This window comes from Aspergillus wentii (assembly GCF_001890725.1).
Source record: "Aspergillus wentii DTO 134E9 unplaced genomic scaffold ASPWEscaffold_1, whole genome shotgun sequence".
Classification (NCBI taxonomy): domain Eukaryota; kingdom Fungi; phylum Ascomycota; class Eurotiomycetes; order Eurotiales; family Aspergillaceae; genus Aspergillus; species Aspergillus wentii.
In genome coordinates this window covers 4,051,358-4,073,825 of record NW_024467832.1, presented here as the reverse complement: position 1 = coordinate 4,073,825, position 22,468 = coordinate 4,051,358, and the positions used below count along the sequence as shown (strand labels likewise).

At 47.9% G+C, this 22,468-nt stretch overlaps 9 protein-coding genes across 9 annotated transcripts; 4 read left to right on the top strand and 5 right to left on the bottom strand.

Annotated features, from left to right (window-relative positions):
- Positions 1–885: 885 nt before the first annotated feature.
- Positions 886–5,937, bottom strand: ASPWEDRAFT_167568 (ATP-binding cassette glutathione S-conjugate transporter YCF1; the record flags this gene model as incomplete). The annotated part of the gene is made up of 8 exons (XM_040830164.1): positions 886–1,140; positions 1,207–1,298; positions 1,359–1,427; positions 1,484–1,638; positions 1,706–2,490; positions 2,541–2,690; positions 2,737–5,565; positions 5,641–5,937. The coding sequence occupies 8 exons, from the start codon at positions 5,935–5,937 to the stop codon at positions 886–888; spliced, it is 4,632 nt and encodes a 1,543-aa protein (XP_040695231.1).
- Positions 5,938–7,413: 1,476 nt separating this feature from the next.
- On the top strand, positions 7,414–9,541 carry ASPWEDRAFT_56632 (putative C2H2 finger and ankyrin domain protein). Its single transcript, XM_040838300.1, has 2 exons — positions 7,414–7,512; positions 7,574–9,541. The coding sequence occupies exons 1-2, from the start codon at positions 7,464–7,466 to the stop codon at positions 9,466–9,468; spliced, it is 1,944 nt and encodes a 647-aa protein (XP_040695230.1). The 5' UTR covers positions 7,414–7,463; the 3' UTR covers positions 9,469–9,541.
- Positions 9,542–9,769: 228 nt separating this feature from the next.
- ASPWEDRAFT_179271 (FHA domain-containing serine/threonine-protein kinase) lies at positions 9,770–12,517 on the top strand (the record flags this gene model as incomplete). Its single annotated transcript, XM_040831790.1, has 6 exons — positions 9,770–9,948; positions 10,007–10,292; positions 10,349–10,666; positions 10,712–10,775; positions 10,834–11,098; positions 11,146–12,517. 6 exons carry the CDS (start codon positions 9,770–9,772, stop codon positions 12,164–12,166), a joined length of 2,133 nt encoding a protein of 710 aa, XP_040695229.1. The 3' UTR covers positions 12,167–12,517.
- Positions 12,518–12,876: 359 nt separating this feature from the next.
- Positions 12,877–13,639, bottom strand: ASPWEDRAFT_35120 (uncharacterized protein). The gene has a single exon (XM_040834157.1). It carries the CDS (start codon positions 13,587–13,589, stop codon positions 13,377–13,379), a length of 213 nt encoding a protein of 70 aa, XP_040695228.1. The 5' UTR covers positions 13,590–13,639; the 3' UTR covers positions 12,877–13,376.
- A 2,050-nt stretch (positions 13,640–15,689) lies between these two features.
- Positions 15,690–16,722, top strand: ASPWEDRAFT_125509 (uncharacterized protein; the record flags this gene model as incomplete). The annotated part of the gene is made up of 1 exon (XM_040829196.1): positions 15,690–16,722. A coding segment is annotated over exon 1 (792 nt), but the record flags the coding sequence as incomplete, so codon positions are not given.
- Positions 16,723–17,129: 407 nt separating this feature from the next.
- ASPWEDRAFT_35118 (AP-2 complex subunit mu) lies at positions 17,130–18,909 on the bottom strand. Its single transcript, XM_040834156.1, has 3 exons — positions 18,505–18,909; positions 17,470–18,445; positions 17,130–17,418 (listed from the first exon to the last, which is right to left on the bottom strand). Exons 1-3 carry the CDS (start codon positions 18,839–18,841, stop codon positions 17,412–17,414), a joined length of 1,320 nt encoding a protein of 439 aa, XP_040695226.1. The 5' UTR covers positions 18,842–18,909; the 3' UTR covers positions 17,130–17,411.
- Positions 18,910–19,062: 153 nt separating this feature from the next.
- On the bottom strand, positions 19,063–20,230 carry ASPWEDRAFT_167563 (uncharacterized protein; the record flags this gene model as incomplete). Its single annotated transcript, XM_040830163.1, has 3 exons — positions 19,063–19,544; positions 19,607–19,981; positions 20,032–20,230. The coding sequence occupies 3 exons, from the start codon at positions 20,228–20,230 to the stop codon at positions 19,063–19,065; spliced, it is 1,056 nt and encodes a 351-aa protein (XP_040695225.1).
- A 245-nt stretch (positions 20,231–20,475) lies between these two features.
- Positions 20,476–21,212, top strand: ASPWEDRAFT_167562 (uncharacterized protein; the record flags this gene model as incomplete). The annotated part of the gene is made up of 3 exons (XM_040830162.1): positions 20,476–20,598; positions 20,651–20,787; positions 20,849–21,212. The coding sequence occupies 3 exons, from the start codon at positions 20,476–20,478 to the stop codon at positions 21,210–21,212; spliced, it is 624 nt and encodes a 207-aa protein (XP_040695224.1).
- A 483-nt stretch (positions 21,213–21,695) lies between these two features.
- ASPWEDRAFT_102828 (ERF4 family protein) lies at positions 21,696–22,436 on the bottom strand (the record flags this gene model as incomplete). The annotated part of the gene is made up of 1 exon (XM_040827514.1): positions 21,696–22,436. One exon carries the CDS (start codon positions 22,434–22,436, stop codon positions 21,696–21,698), a length of 741 nt encoding a protein of 246 aa, XP_040695223.1.
- Between the last annotated feature and the right edge of the window lie 32 nt (positions 22,437–22,468).

Below are 22,468 nucleotides of genomic sequence, written 5' to 3'. Positions count from 1 at the left end.
CGAACTTAATCATCGTCTGTTTCATCGGTGGCTGGGTCTTAGTCTCTTCTTAGTTGTTGTGAACTGTCGTTTTTTCTATCTTTTTTTTTTTTTTTTTTCTTTCCATCCACTTTCCAAATGTCCCGATTGCGGGGTCTTAAAGGGTTTTTTCTCGGTGGCTAGTAGACTATCGTAGATGGTTCTTCCCTGTTAGTGACTCCATATCTCCTCATGAACTGAACTATCTTTTTTCGTGAACGATGTTTCTGTCTCTTCCATGGCTGGCTGAGACGGGCCTTTCCTTTAGTTGCAGATTGTTTCGTTCTTTTGCTTCTTGCATGGTGGAATCATTTCCCGCTGTCCTTCTGGACGCTTCCCTACACCGCTACTGTTGACGGGGGTCGTTTCAACGGTTGTGCTAATTGCGACTGACGGCGTACATATTACTGATTTTGAGCTGAGCTGAGCGGACTCGACGATTTTCATATGAATGGTGAATCAAATATAAACATCTATGTGCACAGTACTTCGTAACGCAAACTTTTTATCGATACATTCTTTTTTTGGTTCAAAAGTCAAACCCTATACCCACAATGTGTGCGTGTGTTTGTGTGCGTGTTTCTCCTCTCTCTCTCGCCTCTTTCCAGGAAGACCCCTCTTGCATGCATCGCGCACAGACAGTTCCCTCGATACAGATCCAGCCCGGGGGCGCAAAACAGGAAGGAGAACTGGGCAGTGGGCTCGCGTCTCCAGTCCAGCATGCAATAACTCGCTGCATCCAAACTGCTGACTGAAAAGCGATTCGAAGAGGGGATCGGCCCGACGGTTAACAGGTCTCATCCGTTTCCCCCCGACCACTTATCGCTCTTGGGAAGTCTACGGAGGGTCCAGAGGGTTCAATTTCCATTATTGCAGAAGCGCCAGTCCGTCGTTGTCCAGTAGCCCGGCTTCCTTGACCAGCTGATAGAATTTGCCGCCCTGCTTGATCAGTTCCGCTGGCGTGTCGAACTCGGCCACCCGCCCCTTGTCTAGCACCACGATTCGATCGGAATCGATGATCGTGTTGATGCGGTGCGCTATCGTGATTATAGTGCGGTCTTGGAAGATGCTGCTACGCAAGGTCCGTTGGAGTAGTGCGTCCGTTTCCACGTCCACCGCAGCCTAGTTTCCTCCGTTAGCAATCAAAATAACTAGCCCCCTCCTGAAACTGTTGATCAAGTGACTTACCGTTGCTTCATCCAGCACTAGAATGTTGCTGGGCGTTAACAACGCTCGCGCCAGTGACACTAGTTGGCGTTGACCTTGACTCAGATTCGACCCTATCGTTTTCTGTCAGTTTCCTCTTTTCTTCTTTTTTCTGACTAAATCTTAAAACTCACCTCCTTCCTGGATTTGGGCATCCAGCTGGCCCTCCATCTGAGATACGTATTCCTTCAGTCTCGCATGTTCTGCGAAAAACAGTTAGTCCCCTCCTCATTCATGCAGTAGCTCCAGCCTAGCTTACCAAGAACACTCCAAAGTTCCATATCACCATGCACATGTCGAGGGTCTAGGTTGTCGCGTAGAGTGCCCTCGAACATCGCTGGGTCTTGAGGAATGATAGCGAGTCGTCCCCGTAGATCAAACAGACCAATCGTAGACACATTCAACCCGTCAATGCTAGAAAGGCGTTAGAAAATACACCGCCAGAAAAAGGAACTAAAAACGTTGGGCCACTAGTTCTCACCTAATGCTGCCGCCATCTGGCTCAATGATTCGGAACAGCGCCAGAGTCAGGGAGCTCTTGCCTGCGCCCGTACGCCCAACAACTCCAATCTTCTCATGGGGCTTGATATCAAGGCTGATATCCTTGAGCACCAAGTCAAGTCCTTCGCGGTATCGTGTGCTGTAGTTCTTGAACGAGACTGCACCCTGCGCCGGCCAGCCAATGCCCGGTCGGTTTTTGAATACCACTTCCGGCGCTTCACTGGGGAGGGCTGCATACTCGAGCACTCGCTCGACAGAGACAATGTTGGTCTCAACCTCGACCGTCTGTCGCACAATCCAGTTCAGGGATTGCGTGATTTGAAGAGCATACGACATGGCCAGACCGACCATACCTGCGGAGAGACCGCTGCCGGTGGTAACGGAGAGGATAGAAAGCGTCGCCGATGCCAAGATGACCATAGACCCAATAAATTCAAGACGGACGGCCAGCCATCTGTTTGCGCAGATGGACGGAAAGTAAGCTCGAAGGTTTTCATCCATACGCCATTCGTTCTCAAGTGCAAACCGGTTCTCCTGTTTGTATGCGCGGATGGTCGAGATACCACCGAGGGATTCTTGGAAGTGCGCGTAGATCGGACTTCTGGTAACGCTGTCCAATCGCTTCAGCTCTCGCGAGGTTCGCAAGTAATACTTCTGGTAGCTGAAATAGACATAACCCAGAGGAACAATCACCAAAAGGAATGCCGGGGTCGAAGATGAGATGACAATCATTGTGAACAAAGCCTTGGCCGTGTTTCCGAATAACTAGCTCGGTGTTAGCAGGTTTAATGAACAAAGAGAATATCTATACGAACCATGTTAAAGGTACGAGCAAGAACCTCGTCAATGCGGTACACATCACTGGAAAACCGATTGAGAATTCGTCCAGAAGGAGTAGTCTCAAAGAAACTCATAGGAGAACGGAAAATTGAGAATGCCATCCGCTCGTGCAATTTCCGAGAAGCCTAGAACTGTCAGCATGGATAAAAAAAACGAGAAATCCCAACATACTTCAATCGAGCAGAAAATCCACAGAATAAGATTCTGGATAACAACCAACAAAGAGGATCCAAAACCAAAAGCCAGGTAAACACCAATGAATTTACCGACATGGGCCTTCTTTTCTTCCGGATCGCCTGGGTCAGACCACTTCTTCAACCAGAAGCTACCAAGAACCTGTGCTGTTTGCGAACCAAGAAGGGCAAGCAGGTAGAAGCACACGGCCACGACATTACTGTTTTTGGCATACTCTCCATAGACGCTCCACTTCACCTTGCCCTGCTGTGAGGTCTCTTGAGTTTGCTTGCTCTTCAGGTTTTCTTCATCTCCTAGCTTGCGTCGGGGACCTTGCCAGGTAACGGTGCTAGCACGTCGCAAAGTGACAGTGCTCGGTCTGCGTCGACCACCGCCGGACCGGATTGGAACAAGGGAGCCAATTTGTTCAGCATCTTCTGTATCAGAAAAGTCGGAGTCTGCGTTGTCGATTACAGTGGCGGATTCAGAACTCTCAGGACTAGCAAGGCCACGGCTATCTTCAGTTCCACTAGCAGAGCCCTGCTCGTCGTCCGAGTCGTTCATGTTGGTGCGGATAAGGTTGGCAATCTCGCCTTTCATGGCCAGCAATTGTTCGTAAGTGCCCTTTTCAATAATTGTCTTGTTCCGTAGCAGGCCAATGAAGTCTGCCTCCTTGAGCACAGTAATTGCGTTTGTCGCGAGAATTCTAGTCTTGCCGCTGAGTATACCGTTCTTTCCAAGCACCCGGTTTATGATATGACGGCCAACATGCTGGTCGACTGCAGATAGGATATCGTCAAGAAGGTAGATATCGGCGCGAGCGTAGACTGCTCTGGCCAATGTCAATCGAGCCTTTTGTCCACCTGATAGCGAAATTCCTCGTTCACCAACCTCGGTCTGGTCTCCATCTGGTAGGTTTTTGAAATCGTCCAACAAGGCACAAGCTTCGACGGTAAGTTCATAAAACTGAGGGTCCCAGCGATGTCCAAAAACAATGTTCTCGCGGACGGAAGCGTTCATCACCCAGGGTGATTGTGCAACATAGGCAATGCGACCCCGTACAGTGACGTCGCCGTCTGACTTCCAAAGATCACCGAGCAGGGACTGCAGCAAAGAAGACTTTCCGGCACCAACCCGGCCCACAATACAGCTGAGTTCGCCTTTGCGGGCGCTGTAATCAATGTTTTCCAAAACCTGGGCCTCCTGGTATCTGTTCCAGGTGAAAGAGGCGTCCCGGATCCGAACCGACTCATCTCCAACGTGGACCACGGGATCCTCATAGGTAACGGCATTAGTTTGCAATTCTTCCGCTGTGAAATAGTCTGTCAAGCGCTTGGCAGCTACTGTCGCTTCGATGGTCGAGGTGATAACCACCGGCAAAATCGAAAGTGGGAAAGTGAGCAGGTTGAAAAGCGTCAAAGCGGGGAACACCACCTCAGTAGTCAGAGGACGGTCGCCCGTCAAGACGTAGACAGTAAACGTAGAGCATGAGACCAAGAATGGCGTTGACTGCCAGGTAAAGTTCGCAACCGACTGCGTTGCGCCGATTTTGCGAAGAGTGTTCAGTTCCAAGTCATTTCGAATATGGTTGAGTTTGTTCATAAACGCAGTGTTCCAAGCATAGAGCTTAATGCTCTTGATATTGTTCAGAATCTCCGTCATCAGCCTGGTTCTCGAATCTTTGTTTTTCATCTGCGAGATTTGAAGCTTCTTCATCATCCGAGCGATAGCACCGTTCAATGGGATCATGAGTAGCATAACTCCGATACCAGCGAACATGCTCGGTCCGACAAGCTGATAGAGGGATACCATGCATAGTGTGATTTGGAATGGAGCGGACCAGAGCTGTGTGCCGAATTGAGTCAGATCAGAAAGACGTTGCTGATCAACAGCCATATGGTTAACAATGTCGCCAGTTGTCTTGGATAAACGACCTTCATTTGAAAGCTTCAGGGATTTGGCATATATCATGGCAGTCAAGGCAGACTTGACGCGCATACCCGTATCGAAAGCTCGCTGGAAGTACTGGTGAAGGAACATGGTCTGCGAAACCGAAACCAGAAACATGGCGAGGGCAATGGCCACACCTCTGATTGCCGGTTCAGGTGTGTCGGTTGTGTACGAATTGATAAAGCTGATCAGAATTCGCAACAGTTGCGGCTGGACGAAAGCAAGCATATCACTTCCGCACTTGATGAGAGCACCGACAAGATACGGACCACTAAATGTTTTGAACATTGCTATCCACAAAGAAGGTTTCTTCTTCTCCAACTCATAGTCCCAGTTCTCTTGCAAAGTAGATCCGGTGACACGAGTCATGTCTCGGCGACGCAAGTTCCACAGGTCATCTTGGGTCAAGAAGTTACTGTACCCAAATTTCATCATTGGGGTCAACCAGCTGAAAGTAAGAACTGAGAAGATGTCTGCGTATTCATAAGGACATTCATCCTCATCACCTAGTGCATCGTAATCACTTTGTTTCTTCGGGATCAAGTATTCCAGCACGAATTCCAACACTGCCAGCCCTAGGCTCACATTGATTGTGACAAAGTATGGAATATCATTCTTGAAGGCATGTCGGGAGATGAGAGACCGCAACTTGATTCCATATGCGATAATGAAGAAGACCCAATAGAAGAGAACAACTCCGTTCGGCTGCCTGCTACGCCAGTGCTCAAAATATTGTACCCCAAAGATAACACCGAGAGATGCAAGCGTAATAATCGAGCTCCAGAAGCGAAAGTCGCTCAGTCCATTGTTCGGATAGGCCTCAGCCTGAATAGCGGACTGAAGAGCAGTAGTTAGGATCAAAGCGGATAGAACAACCTAGTGTCCATCAATCCAGTTAGTCACCAAACGTCGTCTATGTTTAAAAAAATGATTCAAAGACAAGCGACTTACTAATTTGGCATAGAAATGCCAATTCTTGGATACCGGCTGAGGAATTCGCTTCTTAAGCAGCAACCAGATAGCGCCGGATCCCATCAACAGCCCAAATGCTGCGACCAAAGCCACCCCCAGGTCCAGAAAACATGGCGTCAAATCAAATCGCAATTGACTGATCGGACCCCAACCCTCGCTATCACCGCAGAAGGGCTGTCGCTGAGTAGATTGCAAAAGCGATTGCGGACTCGATTGAAGCGATGATCCCGGGAGGGACGAATCCCCTAGGACCACCTGGGAACTGCCATCCAGCATTTTCTTCCGGATGAGCGACCCCTAATCACGTATCCCTAGTCCTTTATCACGACACAAAGGAGAGGGAATTGTCCACAGAGGGAAAAAATGAACCCAAGGTCATCTGGGCAAGGGCAGAACCGCTAAGAAACTGGGGCGATTCCCAGCTCGTGCTGACTAAAGCATGTAAGCAACTTTGCTAGTGTCGGAGTCTCGGGCCTAACGCTTACCGCCGTTCTGCGGAGAACTCCGTATAGAATTGATTAATTTTTCTCGTATTCTTATTGTGTGGATTATTAATTGTTAAAGAGGAATATCTACAGATTATACCGCGTAGTCCATACTATATATTCATGCCTTCTGTTCTTCATTCCTCGTGAAAGCCGATCAACGGGCCCGTGTCACATGACTCTTATCTACCCCGATACGGTAGTTATCTCCAGACAGCTTGAATACGCGTCGACTCGAGTATTTTACGAGCGTGACTCATCTGGTTGGCTGGATATTTCCTGCTAGCTTGGATGTGTTCTTATGGCGTGTGTAGTCATGTTTCACGAGAGGAGAGAGGAAGGCAAAGTGTTTCTGTATAATGCAAGGACTCTTCTTCGGAGTTTACAGCGGAGAAGATACTGGTAAGGATCTTCATGGTGTGATGTCATGTGATGTCATGTGCACTGATATTTCTGCTACACTATCTAAGGGCTAAGGCATCCTAGAATATGTCCATGATCAGCAGTCTACTATAGTAGTTGTAAATCTCTCAGCCTTTCTCGAGATTGGAATTAGGAGTGCTGTACCATATGTGGTTTTCTGATTACCCTGTTTTGAAATTCGTTGTTTTATTGAGCTTGCATGCTGCATGTATTTGGCCGTTTTCATAAAGCTCGACATAGAACAAGGTATACACTGCATGCCTGCAATCTGACATTAATTTGAAATGTTTATCTCCAATTGGGGGCATATATTAAAGCTTTTAAATATGGTATTTGATTGGAAAAGACACTGGATAACAGTGGTACATGTATAATAGTACCGGGCTCATCGATATATATCACCAGTCAATGTTGGCCACATTCATGTACATACGGTGACACGAACACCTAACAACAGCAGTTCTTCAGCAGTTAATTAGCAAATCTAATTTTTACAATCGATAATCCCATATTGCATCGGAGAGTTTAATCCAATCAAAACGACCATTTTGTAGATATCCGTCCTACTTCGTAAACCGCAGACTATCACAAAGCCATGAAGGGATGACCCCAGTCAACATCGACACAGCCAGGCCTTCAGGATTCAATCCATATTGTTCATACTCGTGTATCACCAGAAATTGAGTCATAATCGAAAAATGACTCCCAACTATGGCTGTGCAATGATGTCAGTGACCGTCAAGCCACAGCTAAGCCCCGCGGGTCTCAAAGGCGGTGGGTCTCTACGAGGGGCTCTGCTGCGACGCCGCCTATTAAATATTCTACGTTTCCTTCCATCTTCTGTCTTTGGGCAATCACATTTGAAAAACTTTTACTCTAATCATAATAATCATAATGGCGGTGGAAAATAACCCAGAGGATCTGTTGAGGAGACCTCTATATGGTAAGTGAATGCGGATTCCTCTCAGCTTAAATAACCAAGTGCGATAGCTGACCTTTATCAGTATATGATCTCCCTCAGGGACTCCTTTCGACCTTGTCCACAAAGAACGAAAGCCAACCCATAACCGCAAACGACGTCGCTGAGCCTGTTAGCAAAGCCTCAGACGAGACATCGCAGGAACATGCCATTGCATCATCTACCACCTGCAACCTTTGTAAAGTATCCTTCGTGAATGTGGAAGAGCAGCGGGGTCATGCCCGATCGGATCACCATAGATATAACCTCAAGGCGCAGCTACGAGGCAACCCAACGTTTGATGAAATCCAATTTAACAAGGCAGTTGGAGAGTTGGATGAGTCAATTTCTGGATCAGAGTCGTCGGAAGAAGATGAACAAGAGGAGGATGGATCAAACACGACACTCACGGCTCTGCTGAAGAAGCAGGCAAGAATAGCTGAGGCGAACGATGATGATGAAGAATCTTCACCGCGAAGAAACACTGGAAAACATCCTATCTTCTGGTTTTCAAGCTCCATCTTACCTTCGAATACGTCGTTGGGTATTTACAGGGCTCTGTTCACAAACATTGAGCAAGACGAGCCAAAGCATCTTGTGGAGTCTATTCGCAAAAAGCAGCTATCACCTACATACCCCCAGCGAAACAACAGCTCCGTTCCAAAAAATCCCGCCCCTCCTTCCGGCCCTAGCCCTCATGTCTTTATGTGCATGATAGGCGGTGGCCACTTCGCTGCGATGCTCGTTTCGCTGGCCCCAGAAATCCACCGACGACAGGGAGGTATTATCGATAGACAAGCCAATGTAATTGCGCACAAGACCTTCCACCGATACACGACACGACGAAAGCAAGGCGGATCGCAGTCTGCCAGTGACGCCTCTAGAGGCGCTGCGCATTCGGCCGGTTCTAGTCTGAGACGGTACAATGAAGCCGCACTGGAGAAGGAAATCCGGGAATTGCTATCGGATTGGAAACAGATGATAAACGATGCGCAGTTGCTGTTTATCCGAGCTACAGGCAGTACGAACCGAAGAATTCTATTTGGCCAGTATGATGGCCAGGTTCTGAAGCAGAATGACCCGAGATTGAGAGGGTTTCCATTCAGCACTCGTAGGGCAACTCAAAGCGAGTTGATGCGATGCTTCAAGGAACTCACCCGTGTTAAGGTCAGTCAGATCGACGAAGCTGCCATCGCTGCGGCAGAGGCCAAGCAGCGCGAAGAGGTAAAAAAGCCCTCAACGCCACGGCCGCAACCGCAGAAGCCAAAGATTTCGAAAGAGGATGAAGCCGCCATGCTTCACTCAACCCAAATCCAAGCCCTCATCCGTCGCTCCAAAATTCCCGCCCTGATATCTTATATCTCTAATAACTCAATCCCCCCATCCTTTACATTCCTGCCATCCGACTCCCAGCAGAATTTCCGCTGCCCAACCCCTCTCCATCTCGCCGCAAACTCCAATTCTTCATCCGTGGTGTTGGCTCTTCTCACTAAAGCCAACGCCGATCCCACTATGACGAACAACGAAGGAAAAAACCCCTTTGAGCTAGCTGGTGATCGAGCAACCCGTGATGCCTTCCGTATTGCCCGTCACGAATTGGGTGAATCGAAGTGGGACTGGGATGCGTGCAAGGTTCCATCGCCGATATCCAAGGCCGATTCCGATAGCCGAGCAGAGAGGGAGCGAAAAGCTGCAGAAGTGGAAGAAAAGACTAGACGCCAAGCCGAGCTAGAACGTCTGAAGAAAGAGGATGCCGCAAAAGCGGCTCAGTCACAACAGTCGAGAAAACCGGGTCGCGCTTTGGGTGCGATGGAGAAGACTGCAGCTGATATGAGAGAAGAAGAAATGCGTGGAATGACGCCAGAGATGCGAATGAGGCTGGAAAGAGAAAGACGTGCGAGGGCAGCTGAAGAGCGAATCAAAAGAATGCAGGGGAAATAAATATAGACTAGAAGTGCATTTCCTAGAGAAGCGAATATGCAGTTATGAAATGAATGATGTCTATGATGCAAGCATTGAGGTTTAAAAAGAATAGTAGCTGTAATATCGATATCTTTTCAAGAAGTATGGCAACTAACAGGTTTGGTGGTGTCTCGACATCCCAAGACAGTTGAACGACGGTTTCATCCGCATTGTCATCTCCTCTTAGCAATCACCCACCAACTCAGCAATCATCATTCCTTCACAGCATCTCATTATACATCTTATCATAGCATCTCAATCAATATTTCAAACGTCCATGATGGATTTGCCATTGACTGACACCCTAATGTCCAACAATTGTGGCCAGCCCTTCCCAACGACACCGGGTTGCTTCGTCGGCACCTTGTCCGAGTGGAATCCTCGCACAGAACAGACCACCAATCCATTACTCATATATAGCCATGAAGAGATATATATTGGACGAGACAGGAGGAGATGGTATGTGGCTCTCATCCGAATAGATCTAAATCATTACTGACCAACTGTGGCCGACAAGCCAATATATCATCGAGAATCCGTTCATCTCCAACAAACACCTTCGCATCTACACTGTTATCTTCGATCAAGAAAGCCCACTAGAAGTTGCACCACTAATCTACGCTCAAGACCTTTCGATGAATGGCACATTGTGGAATGGGTATCAGATGGGTAAAGGGAGTGGCAGTTTTCTTCTGAGCAATGGCGATACGCTGAGATTATCACCGAATGTCTACCTCCAGTTTCAGTGCAAACGTCATAAAGAAGAAAGCTATTTTGATATGTTACAGAGGATTGAGATGAAGGTAGGAAACACGTTTTCCGGCGATATGTCGTGCTACATGAGCTGATACCAACCAAGGAATTCATGGACCAGTACGTTGTTACGCAACGAATGCTAGGTTCAGGGGCGTTTGGACAGGTCCATATGGCATTCAACAAGGAGACTGGACAGCAGCTTGCGTGTAAAATCGTTGATCTCCGAGCTGTACGAGATAGGGCTGTTGAGCAGGTAGAGGAAGAGCACTCGAAGTTTTTCATGCAGCCTTGCGGGTCTACAGCCAACAAGAAGGCTATGAATGCGAAAATTGTTGCCATACGTGAAATGAAGAACAAGAAGATACAGGAGAAGCTCAGCATATATAATCGGGAAGCTAAGGTTTTGGAAACTCTCAGCCATGTGAGTTTTCTGTGGAATCCAACGGGATGGGTCTAACGTGAATAGCCAAATATCATCAGTGTAGAGAAGGTGATTAAATCGAGCAATACCATGCAAGTGAAGAGAAACGGTTAATTTGTCTCTTGCTAATTGTAGCAGATACCTTTTTCAAGACCTTGTGACTGCAGGAGACTTGTTTTCGTTTATCCAGCACAAGGGCGGAAAGCTCGGTGATATCGAGTCTGCAGTGATAGTTCGACAAGTCCTGATGGCATTGGACTACCTGCATGACAGAGACATTGTCCACCGTGATCTGAAGCCAGACAATATTCTCATGACATCTTTGGCAGACGGATGCAGGGTGGTCCTCACTGACTTTGGATGTGCCAGACCTGTGAAATCCACCATTGAACGGATGTCGACGATGGTCGGCACATTTGAATACAGTGCTCCGTAAGTATTTCGAGCTTACTATGAAGATAAACTAATATATCTGCCAGTGAAGTCCTCAAGTCAGACAAACGAGGCTATACAAAAGCCGTCGATCTATGGTCCATGGGCTGTGTTACCGTTGTGCTTCTCACAGGCGACTCGGCCTTTAAAGACCCAGTGACTTGCAGTTATTCCGTTGAACTCGCCCAAAAGGGTGATCTAGACAAACTCGAGACAGACATGGACTGGGACAAAGTCGGTAAGCGTGCAAAAGACTTTGTGCGCAAGCTTTTGGTCCTGGACGAAACCAAGCGTATGGATGTCAAGCATGCTTTGCGCCATTCCTGGTTTACGAACCCAGCTCACAGACGCGAGTTCGAGGCACTTTATCAACGTTCAATTAAAGACTGGAAGCCCCGTGTACACAAGGGTCCTCTGGTTGTTGATCTGAGCAGTCTCATAAAGATATCAGAGAGCCCTAAGAGTGGGCAGAGTCAGTATGAGCAGGTCCGTCGACTTGATTCTTCCGAAGTAGATGTTGAGCAAACGAGCCAGCCTTATGATGTGGCATCATTAACTACGAGTACATCATCCGTTTCCACGTCGTCGATCAAACTTGGAAACTGTATGTCTCACTGTCGTACCAGATTTTCGCCCACGCTTTCAGACCCAGAACTTCCTCCACATCACAGGGTCGAGAATAGAAAGAGAAACACACCAGAGTCTCTGCGAGACGGTAAAACCAACGCCTCTGATTCATCATCTCAAGACCAAATCCCATCTAGCACAGACGCGTGGATAAATGACAACAAGACTGTAGAACCCGGTCTCGAAAAGGCACAGAAAATGGAACAAGGGGATCAGCCCAAGCCTGTCTCACCTCGACTCCCAGCCGTACATCACCGCGAGCACCTCTGGCCGACCGAATACGAATCATTCGACCAAAGAACAATAAATCATGGAACTGGAGGCGAATGCCCCAAAAGTGATACACGGGATGATGAGTTTGGAGATGAAGTTTATGAGGAGGTTAGCCACAGCATAACAGGACAGTGGCAGCATATCATTTACGGGACGGGTATGTTTTAGATAAAGAATAGATCAGAATATGTGGTGAGTATTATGAATTATCTCAGGGACCAAAGTGGTCAGACGGAGTGTAGATGTTGTCCAAATAGATATATCGATCAGAACCGCTACAAACTCGAGCAAATTAACTTCAAAAGAATGCACCTAAAGCGCCATAAAACCAATCTTACATTCCTCGTATGTATAAGAAAGTTAGAGTTCCATGGACTTCCCGCACGATTGACTTTTATGCACTGCGAGGCTAATCAAGACAAGACGACATGCAGTACCCTGTAGGTACTACTAGGTAGACAAAGAAAAGCAGTGTACGAGTGAGTGGTACAAAAATCCGCCACCATAAATTAGTAAAACATCTTACACAGGCAGGCGTTTAAAAATGTAAAAATAACTGAGAGCTGAATCGAATACGTCGCCACTGTTTCATAGGTTTAGTAAAGCGATGGCGGATTTGACAAATCTGTCTTCAGCTGATGGCGTGTACTCCGTACGTACCTACTTGTGGTCATATGATGAAGGGACGTACTTGGCAGGAGTGAAACAAAGAGTCGACTACTTCTCCCATATGGCTATGTATGCCCTTGATGAATTCATCACTAGGTACTTATGATCAGAGTAGCCTTCTCCTACGTGGGTACGGTACTGGGTAGGTTCGAGTAAGAGATCTACAAGTAGGCACAAAACCAAACAGGAGCTCACCCCTTGGTCTTCAGCTTTAGTTGATAATATGAATAGTATGTCATTAAGTGAAAGTGGGATGAGCATCCCTAGTTTGGAGGGTGATAGGGCAGCAGTCTTCACTCCCTTAATAACTATGGAGTAATGATTGGTGAAGGAGTGGACCGGACCGACCGTGTGTAACCGTCGTGGCGAGTTGGAGGTGCTGTGCCTGTTGTACATACTATGTATGCATGCAGCTTTGTGCGTAGATTACTTGTACTCGATGTACAGTACGGGGACAGAGGTCTCTGTGGGTAGATTCGGGCAGATAATGCATGAACAAAGGGTATACCCCGTAGGTAGGTAGGGTTGGATGTAACGTTGCGGTGATCTCAATGCATGATTGTAGCAGTGCATCGTGTGTGCATAGGGCTTAGCATCAATACAGGCCTGAAGATCGAGGGAGTAAGATTAGATCAGGACATTTGAAATCCACTAAAAGGAAAGGGTGGTTCTATTGAACCATCTGTTATCACGAGTCAGCCCTAGATCATCAATAGGAGTGACCACTGATGAGAAGCTCAAAGCTAGTAGCACCCTTCAAGGAGACGACGATAGGGCATATGGTAGCAGGAGTAAGTTCAAAGACGAGCAAAGTTACCAGCCACGCCCAAGTATACTTTGTGTGACGAAAGAATAAAACTGTATTCGCCAGGAGCCAATCAGAATAGAATGAATGTCTCGCATTTCGAGCTGTGAACGGCATTATGACTTGCATCTGTCAATCTCCGCCGAGGGCTGCGAGTCACCCTCTGTGCATTGCATGCCCGTGCTCGCTGGTTCTGACTTTTGGCAGCTTGAACCTGAGTGGCCTCTTGGGTATCCCTTGCGTGTTGGATTCCGTCGGAGGGGCTGGGGATGGCCTCCCTCTTGCTTTGGGTGTGTAGTACAGTAGCAGTAGCAGTACTTGGCTTTCAGCCTCCACTGACCATGTCTCTTTCAAGGCAGAGGATGAGTCGATTTGAGTTACACCAAGGGCAACGTGCCTGGGTTGCCCTCCCTTATCCAGGATTGGTCCTTGATCGGCCTTACAAGACTGGTTCGAAGATGAAATTAGGCTGTCTTGGGGGTTTCATCATATTTGCGAGCTCAGTATGGTGTAGGATTGGAATCCCACGTTCGTATTTTCATGTTGGATTGTTGATGCATCTTCCTGTACCCCAGGTTGTTCGTAGAATAACCAGCAGACAACCTGCGAGATTATGCAATGCAATACGGAGTGTTCTTGTGAGAGGCTCGTGGTGATATGCTTTGGTAAAGCAAGGAGGAACCCACTGCGTCATTTGTAAATAGGTTAGCGGTGGCTGGTTGACTGACGGACTGCAAACTCAATGGACTTGAATCAGTACAGTGTTAGTTCTGAGACAACAGTCGAAGGGGGTCAAGGTTAGCTCGCACCCCTCCTCATGACAAATGACACTACTGCAAGTTGCATCACGCCTAACAATGCAGATCGTGGGCGAAGGAGCAAGGAACAGAGAGACAGTCACAACGGATAGCCCTGATAAGATGCCCGATAGGAGATTTTTCTATCACAGGGCCTGCATGATCCAAGGATCGTCCAACGGTTTGCGAGCCTTGGCCAAGTGGGTTCGCCAGGGGATTCCATTTCTTCAGGCGGTTGGACTGGAACTTGAATAATTAATTGTGAATAATTAATTGTGAATAATTAATTGTGGCGATGAAGTCGAGGAGGAGATTCAGACACAGGCGAGTCGGCCAATCAGAACGTGTATTTGAGGACGCGTAAAACGCGACGAGACGCGGTGTCGCGTATTGGACGTGACGCGTTTGGACTAAAGAGGTTATATTGAAATTATGATCAAGATGAGGATATTGTGATGGGACGGTTTATGGAGATGGAGACGGAAAGAGTCTTTATATTCTACGTTTAAAGAGGGTTGAATATAGGCTTCGATGGGTTGAAGGGAAGAAATGGGAGGAATTCGAGCCCTGTAGTCCAAGTGCCTGTATAGGGTTATCCCACGGAGAGTAGAAGGGACTGAAGATACCAAATAGAATAGATTGGGATAGAAAGGGAATACTAGTATTCAATCTTATTTCGTCTACAGATAAAACTGCTTTGAAATTGAAAGAGAATAAAGAAGATATCAAGTGTAACAGACAAGATAATAACAGTGATGGACACGAGCTCTGCAGCTGCATGTGAATACGGCCTGATATTGCAGGCATGACTTCATCTGTATAGCATCATTATTAATTATCCATTAATTATTCATTAAAATGAATATTCATTGAATATTCTGTATTCAAATGACAAAGTGCGTTGATCATCAGTCTCAGTTGCGCTCGTGGTGAAGCTATTCGCCTTGCATATGCAGCCCCTTCTCTCCATCTCTCCACCTCCTGTTCAACTGTCCTTGACTCCTTAATCTCCTTGATGCTTTTTTCTCCTCGTGTCTCACTGCGATCAAAAATAGCCACAATCGAGGGTATGTAGTCTTTGTAGCTCCTTCAAGAATTGGCTGCGCCCCGAGTATCAGAGATGAAAGAGGACGTCTCTAGTCTTTCTTGTTGAACATCCACTGCCTCGACTGAGGATCCATTCATTCATTCATTCAGTTATTCAATCATTCTTTTATTAGTCTATGCCACATTATTCCACTACGTCCACTCTTTGTCTACATTCTTCGTAAATTCCGTTTTGGTATCTTTCCGTTTCCGGTATTGCTGCCTCGCTGCCTGAGTCATCAACTCCTTTTCTTTTATCGCCTTTTCGCCCCGCGCTTTTTCCTCTGCATCGCATCGTCGCCCATCGCTGCATCCATCAATCTCGCCTTCCATCCACGAGTCGCATCTCCCGGAAGTGCTTCATCTGGAAGCGCATTCTCTAGATTTTACCGTCCCCTTGTTTTGACCATCCCATTCCTTTCCCTATTTGTCGACACTGAGTCCGGCGCAAAACCAGCGCTGCCTGAGCGCGCAAAACACCCGCACAACAACCAACACCTTCGTTTCACCCACCAAAAAAGCCTCATCTACACTCTTTTCTTATCATAAAATTGACCCGAATACCCCGCGCAACCATGCTCCTTCCATCAGCTCTTCCGTGCGATCTACGACAACAACCTTCTCGCTCTCGCCTCCCAGTCAGCCGTCTCTTCTCGACTCCTCCCCCGTCCGACGACGAACTCCCGTCCGGCAACGGCCTCTTGGGAACATGTCGCGCTCTACAATCGCTCCTCAATGGATCTCCTGCTCCTGCGCCTCGTCGCACGCCAAAGCCAGAACGTCTCCAGAGTCCTGTCAACCTTCGTTCCACACCTTCCGCCCGGTCGCGAAAGGTCACAAAACCATCCACTCCAAAGCCTACACCTCAACCGTCTCGCGGTGCCAATAAAAGACGCCGTTGCGATTCTGAAGACGATGACCAAGATGAAGATACCACATTTGATCTGAGCGCTTCGTCGATCCGTTTCTCCACCCCCAAACGCCAACGCCAGGCTCCCTATAACCTCCCTCTGGGTCTATCGCAATCAGACTTCTACTCCCTCCACTCTCCACCCATCACACAATCTCCCCCATCGCCAGCCTATAGACGGCAACATGATTTTCAAACCGAAGAACCATTACGGTCATTCAACCCCGACGCCGCTCTCCCGTCCATCGAAGAATCAAACGAACCAGACACAAACCCTAATTCATGGACAGCAGACGACGACGAGCGTCTGGTCGAGCTGGTTCTCGAGAAATTCAAACTCTCCCGTCGTGATTGGGACGATTGCGCTCGGCGCATGGGTAAAGACCATGCGAGTGTTGGTCGCAGATGGCATTCTCTCGTTGGAGATGGGAATGTTGGTCTGCGACGTGGTCGACGAGTCGTCCGTGCTCGTCTTGATGAGAATTGGATGTAATCTCATCTTACTTTCTTTCTTTTTTCATTATACACACCTTGACGGATTATTTCTTTCCTTGACTACACTACTTATCTTTCTGTCATGTACTTTTATGTCTTCATGTTGATTTGATCTGATCTGATTCTCATGTCTGATTTTTCTTATTCTTAACTACTATTTATGTCCCGTGTCATGTACTACTACCCCTCTGTTTCTTTTCTTTATATCCTGGCTTACTACTTATCTACATGTCTGTGCACACCGGTTTGTGTCTTCTAATTATTTCTTGTGATTGATTCATGTCTGTCTTTGCTTTACAGATTGTGATTATGGAACTTATCTATGTACCTGTACTGTACTCTATGAACGATACCAGATTGGAAGATCCGATCATCTATTTATTTATCTATCTACATCTTTATTAATATCTTCTTATTTGTAGTGGATCTGAGGTCATTCCGTAGTTCAATTTCATGTGTCTATACAATGCATTGCCTTGTTCATGTAACAATCTTATTCATATGCCATGAATGAAATAAAGATAGCTTGTCCTGGGTTTATTATATGCTTTCCGTGATTTCCATAAACAAAATATCGATTCCGAAGACGCCAAACACCTAACCTAGCCGAGCTGAAATCAATGAAGTGCATTCTTCCAACTTGGGTATTCACTAGAATCTGCAGCATTGTTAGTTAAAGTCCTGTGTAATAAATTGAAAAAAGACATACCGAATTTCATAACTTCCCGCTCTAGTCATATATCGCACCCACTTGACACTGCTGTAGTTGCCCTTTTCAAACACCTTGAGATACCGCACCAGCAGTCCACTACTCGTGAACATGAGCAGGCTGAACGACAGACCCAGCGGCGGCCGGCTCCAGGCCTTTTGGTGCGTCATGCTGGTTAGGGTCGCCTCCGCTGTGAGGACGTACTCGCTGCCACCGGAGAACCGGGCGATCTTCCAGACGATATTGTTATGTTCGGGCTCGTACTTGGCACGGCCCTGGCTAGTCCGCTCTGTAGTCTTGGCCGTGTTGAGCGGCGTGGGGATACGCACAACGACGTTGGTCGCAAACAGCTTACTACTGTAGTTGGCCTTGATGGCCACACTGTACTCGACCTTGGTCGTGCCAACTTCACGCACAATAGGATGCACCTTGAAAGGAAGATTGACGTTCTCCACAGCGCGGTACCGCATGAGCTCGAACTCGCCGTCCGGCGGCACAAATGAGATGATCCGATCCGCATCGAACCGGCCCAGCTTCACACACTGGTGAAACTGACAGTCTTCCAGCGTCACGGATCCTGCCGCTGCGCGCGTGGCCTTCATAGTTCCTTCCCGGTTCCCCGTCGAACTTCCCGCCGCGTCCCCGTCCAGGAGGAGTCGGTCGTTCAATCCAAACTTGCACTCCGGCGTGCCGGATAGGTATGCCCGCATGACAATCTGGCCGTTGACATCGGCGCGGAGCACCGTTCCCGTCGCAGACATTAGTAGATTAACGTCCTCGATCACGTCCACAAAGGCCTCGTTCTTGCGGTACTTGACATCGGAGCGACGCCACGACAGAGCGCCCGTGGCTTGCATTGTGATACGACTCGAGTCTGTAGGGGAATTGGCGATGGCGGATTTGACACCTTCGGTCGTGATGTACATTTTGAGGGTATCGGTTTCGGTGTTTTGGGGGTATCCGAAATCCAGAATTTCTATCCAGTCACCAGTTAACAAAACCCCCTAACAATAAAAAAGTGACTGATATACTCACCATCCAACAACTCATAAACCAAAACAAAATTATTCTTCACCGCCTCCTCATCAAACTTGCCAAAGTAGCTCTTCCCTAGCATCACCAGCCGGTACAGGAACTCAAACACCAGAGCCGCATTGGCATTGCTCTTGGTCACAGCCACCAGGTAGATGTTCTCATGTTTGACATGGCTAAAGGTCGTGGATCCCAGGGTCAAGATGGGCGAGCGCACCTGCGGGTTGGAGATGACCTGGATGCGGAAGATGTCGGCGAGGCGCGGGCGGCAGTCATTGCGGAAGGCGCGAAAGATGAGGTTTTCGCCCTTTTGGTTGAAGATGAGGATACCCGAGAGCATGATGGAGGGGAGGATGGGGGATTGTTCAGAGGCGACGGTGCATCACGGGGATTCGTTGGTGTTGGAGGGAGAAAGTGGTTGATTTTGGGGATCGCCGGCGAAGCTCCGAACGGAACGACGTGGGGAAGCAAAGTTCAGGGGGGCGCTATACCGGATTGGGGTGTATATCTTCATTATTCCAATAACTATTCTAGCAACTACCTGCAGATAATCATCTACACCTAATCCCAACTCGAATATTGGATACCATTAATCACATCTCTAGGATGCACCGGCTTGTACCTTCGCTCAATCCGCCTCATCTGATCTAGACTCATGGAATTGCTGATATTACGAAGAGATTGAAGCACCCTAGTACGTGTCCGGAAAATAAACAACGTGCGATCCAGTCTTTCCAGCTCCAAACACAAATACGCCCAGTCCAGATCTAGCATCAGGATCTCGTCCATGTACTTGAGATACTCGCCTGCTCTGTGTCCCCAGTACGAGTGCGGGATGGGCCAGTGGATTGCTTGGACGAGGTTCCAGAGGTCAAAGTGCTCCAGTTGATCGAACAGGATGTAGACGATGTCGAGGGGAAGGGACAACAAGCTGGCAGTGCCATTTTCATTGCAGAGTGGCTTCTGCTGCGTTTGCTTCTGCTTATTTCGCCGTTTTAGAGCTTTCTGGGCTGCTCGGTAAATCTCCGGATGCCGGAATGGATCTATCTATCTCGTTAGATTCCAAGCATCACCCGCACACATATGAACAGACAGACAGGCATACCCTGTGCGACTTGTTCCTCAAAGAATTCCTCAACTCCATCTCTAATCATATTACCCTGAAACGCACGCTGCAGCATCATCGCCACAAACAGGCCCATGTCATTCTCAATGTCCGACTTGTGGTGGAATCTTGCCAGGTCCCAGCACCGCGTATGAATGGCAAGGGCCAGATCCCTCCAGTCCTTCTTGGGTGAGAGATTCTCATACCAAAACTCCGTGTTGGAAACGGTGTATTGGGCCAGTCCGGGCTCTGTTCCTTCTGGGGCGCCCAGTGCTGCCTGATATTCGTCCAGGGGAGGCTGGGCGAGTTCACTCGAAACTGCGCGTTGCCCTATCCCAGTGACGCGGTAGCCTTGTATTGAGCGGTCATATATGACTGGCTATCTGTTAGTGTATAGAGTATATGATGGCTATATGGAGACATACTCAGCCGGTAGAGACTCCTCCAGAGAGAAGGAGTTCTCACAAAATACTTCTTCTCCAGTTCGTCTGGCTTCACGTACAATAGGCCCTCGCCATGGTAAGATCCTTTCCAGTTCGCATCTTCGAGGAATATGTCCAACTTGGAATCACTTGCTTCTTTGATAAAAAGTCCACACAAAATGCAGTAAAGATAGTCCATCATTTTGCTTTTTTGTTTGGGTTGGAAGGATATACTGCGTGAATACTCTTATAAACCTATCGTGGATGTCATCATGATCACTGCATCTGTTATATTCTATACCAACATTGAATCTACAATATAGACGAAATCCCAAACAGGCTAGACAAATTGGGGCCAAAACCTTTATTTCTCCTTTTCTTCAATTCAACCCTACAACTACAGATACAGAAGCAGAATAACACGAACAGACAGTATTAACCACTACAATGGCCAAAAAACTCTTCCTCCTCCCTCTCTTCACCACTCTGGCCGCGGCCAAGAATACCGTGACATCCATGGTTATTCCCGACTTTGACGCGCCTACCATGGTCGCCTCGATTATGGGGAATGTAAGTTCTCCAACGCTCCATCTAGGTTAACGTCGATGTTAATGATGAATAGGACGCAACAGCCACAACATACAGCCTAACCTGCTCTCCCCTCCCGGAAGGCGACGACTGCGGAATGGGGCCCGGCCTGACCATGGTGGCTCAGGCGACGACGACTTCGGTTTTTCTCGATGAGGACGAGGAGGATTTGTACGTTCACCTATCTTTTACTTCTAGATAGTGCTAGTACTAGTAAACTAACTCACACCAGCCACTTCACCATCCTCTGCTCAGTCGGGGGAACCACCTCTGCTGTCTGCACCGAGACAGCCAAGGGAAACGGTGCCAATAACCCCGGCGAAAAGCATGTGTCGACATACAGCGGCTCGAATCTGCCTCTTGTGCCGGTTACTATCACGGCTGGGTCAGTTACTAGTGCTGCTGAGGGGTCTGATGCTACTTCTACTGCTTCTACTGCGACTGCTACTTCTGCGGAGAGCACGTCGACGGAGAGCTCTGCCAGTGGTGGCTCTACCTCGACGAGCGCGAGTACCGGGGGTATGCCGCAGATGACTGGGGATGTCAAGGCTCTCTTTGGCGGCGCTGCGGTGGCTATTGCTGCTGCTTTTATTTAATCTCCTGCTTTTGTCTGTCCTCGGGTCATTGTAAATGGCTCACAAAATGTATATTAACTACTAATTATTTAGAAATACCCCATAGAAATTAATATTATTCGATTGATACTAATAGCCTTATTCACAAGGCAAGAAAATATAAACAAAAGCCGCGGATTGCATATAGACAGAAAGTACCCCAATCCACAGTACTTGTCGTTGCAGACTATGCACATAAGCGATAAGCCAATTCCCAAGGAGTAACAGATGGTATCAACAGTCGGAAATCAAAACATGGATATCATAAGAACAAAAAAAAGAAGTGAAGATAAGTAGGAAGAGAAAGAAATCGCGTGAAGCAAGAGTCAGCCAAAATTCGCTAGGTATCATGAATGGTGTCAGGTCCCAGTAAGAGAAGATTAGAAGAGATAGGAAAAGTTTTTAAGGACCGGGAGATAAAATCGAAGGAAAGGGGTTGAGACGAGATCGAAAACGATGGCTGGTTTAATATCCCGGAACACCACTGTTGGGTCGAGTACCAGGCAGTGATGCCTCGCTGTGGATGATTCCAACCTTTGGATCAGGAATCTGAATGTCCAACGACATGTATCCGGTCCGGCGAAGACTCCAGATACGCACCCCGTCCTTTGCACCGACCTCTTTGTTCCATCTGTCCAGCCAAGTCTCGAGCTGCTTCAGATGGCTCTTGATGCCGGGTGCTCCGATGTCTTCCCAGATCCATCCCGTTACCAGCCCCAGAGCGCCATCAATCCAGTTGCGGAGACTAAACGGATCAAATGCCTTGACGAGCTCATCATTCACCGTCGCAATGACATTTCGAAACTCATGCTCGGGCAGTAATGGGTCGAGAATCTCTGGGTATAGATTCGAAAACGTCGGCGCCAAATCGCCCTTGACCATCCAATCTCGCTTAATACGAATGATTCGCGTAGTCATATATTCGTGACTCCCGATCGGGACATGAGGGTTGATATGAGGATAACATGGATGAGCCGGACCCCATGCCAGTTCCTCCGCCACGTCGGCCTCCCCTCTGGGAGTGTGGGGTACTGTATTTGATGGAATCGAAGCTATTGCCGCTTGCGATCGGAGCGAAGCTTGCGACTGTGTATGGCGGGGACGGCCATCTTCCTGAGACAAATGTACCCGCTCAGGTGGTCGTAGGTTGTTGTCGGCCTCCCTTGCAGCAGCATTGTTATTCGAAATGCCAAAAGCCTCCGCCATTTCTTGCGGGGGATCGCGATCAAAAATATCAC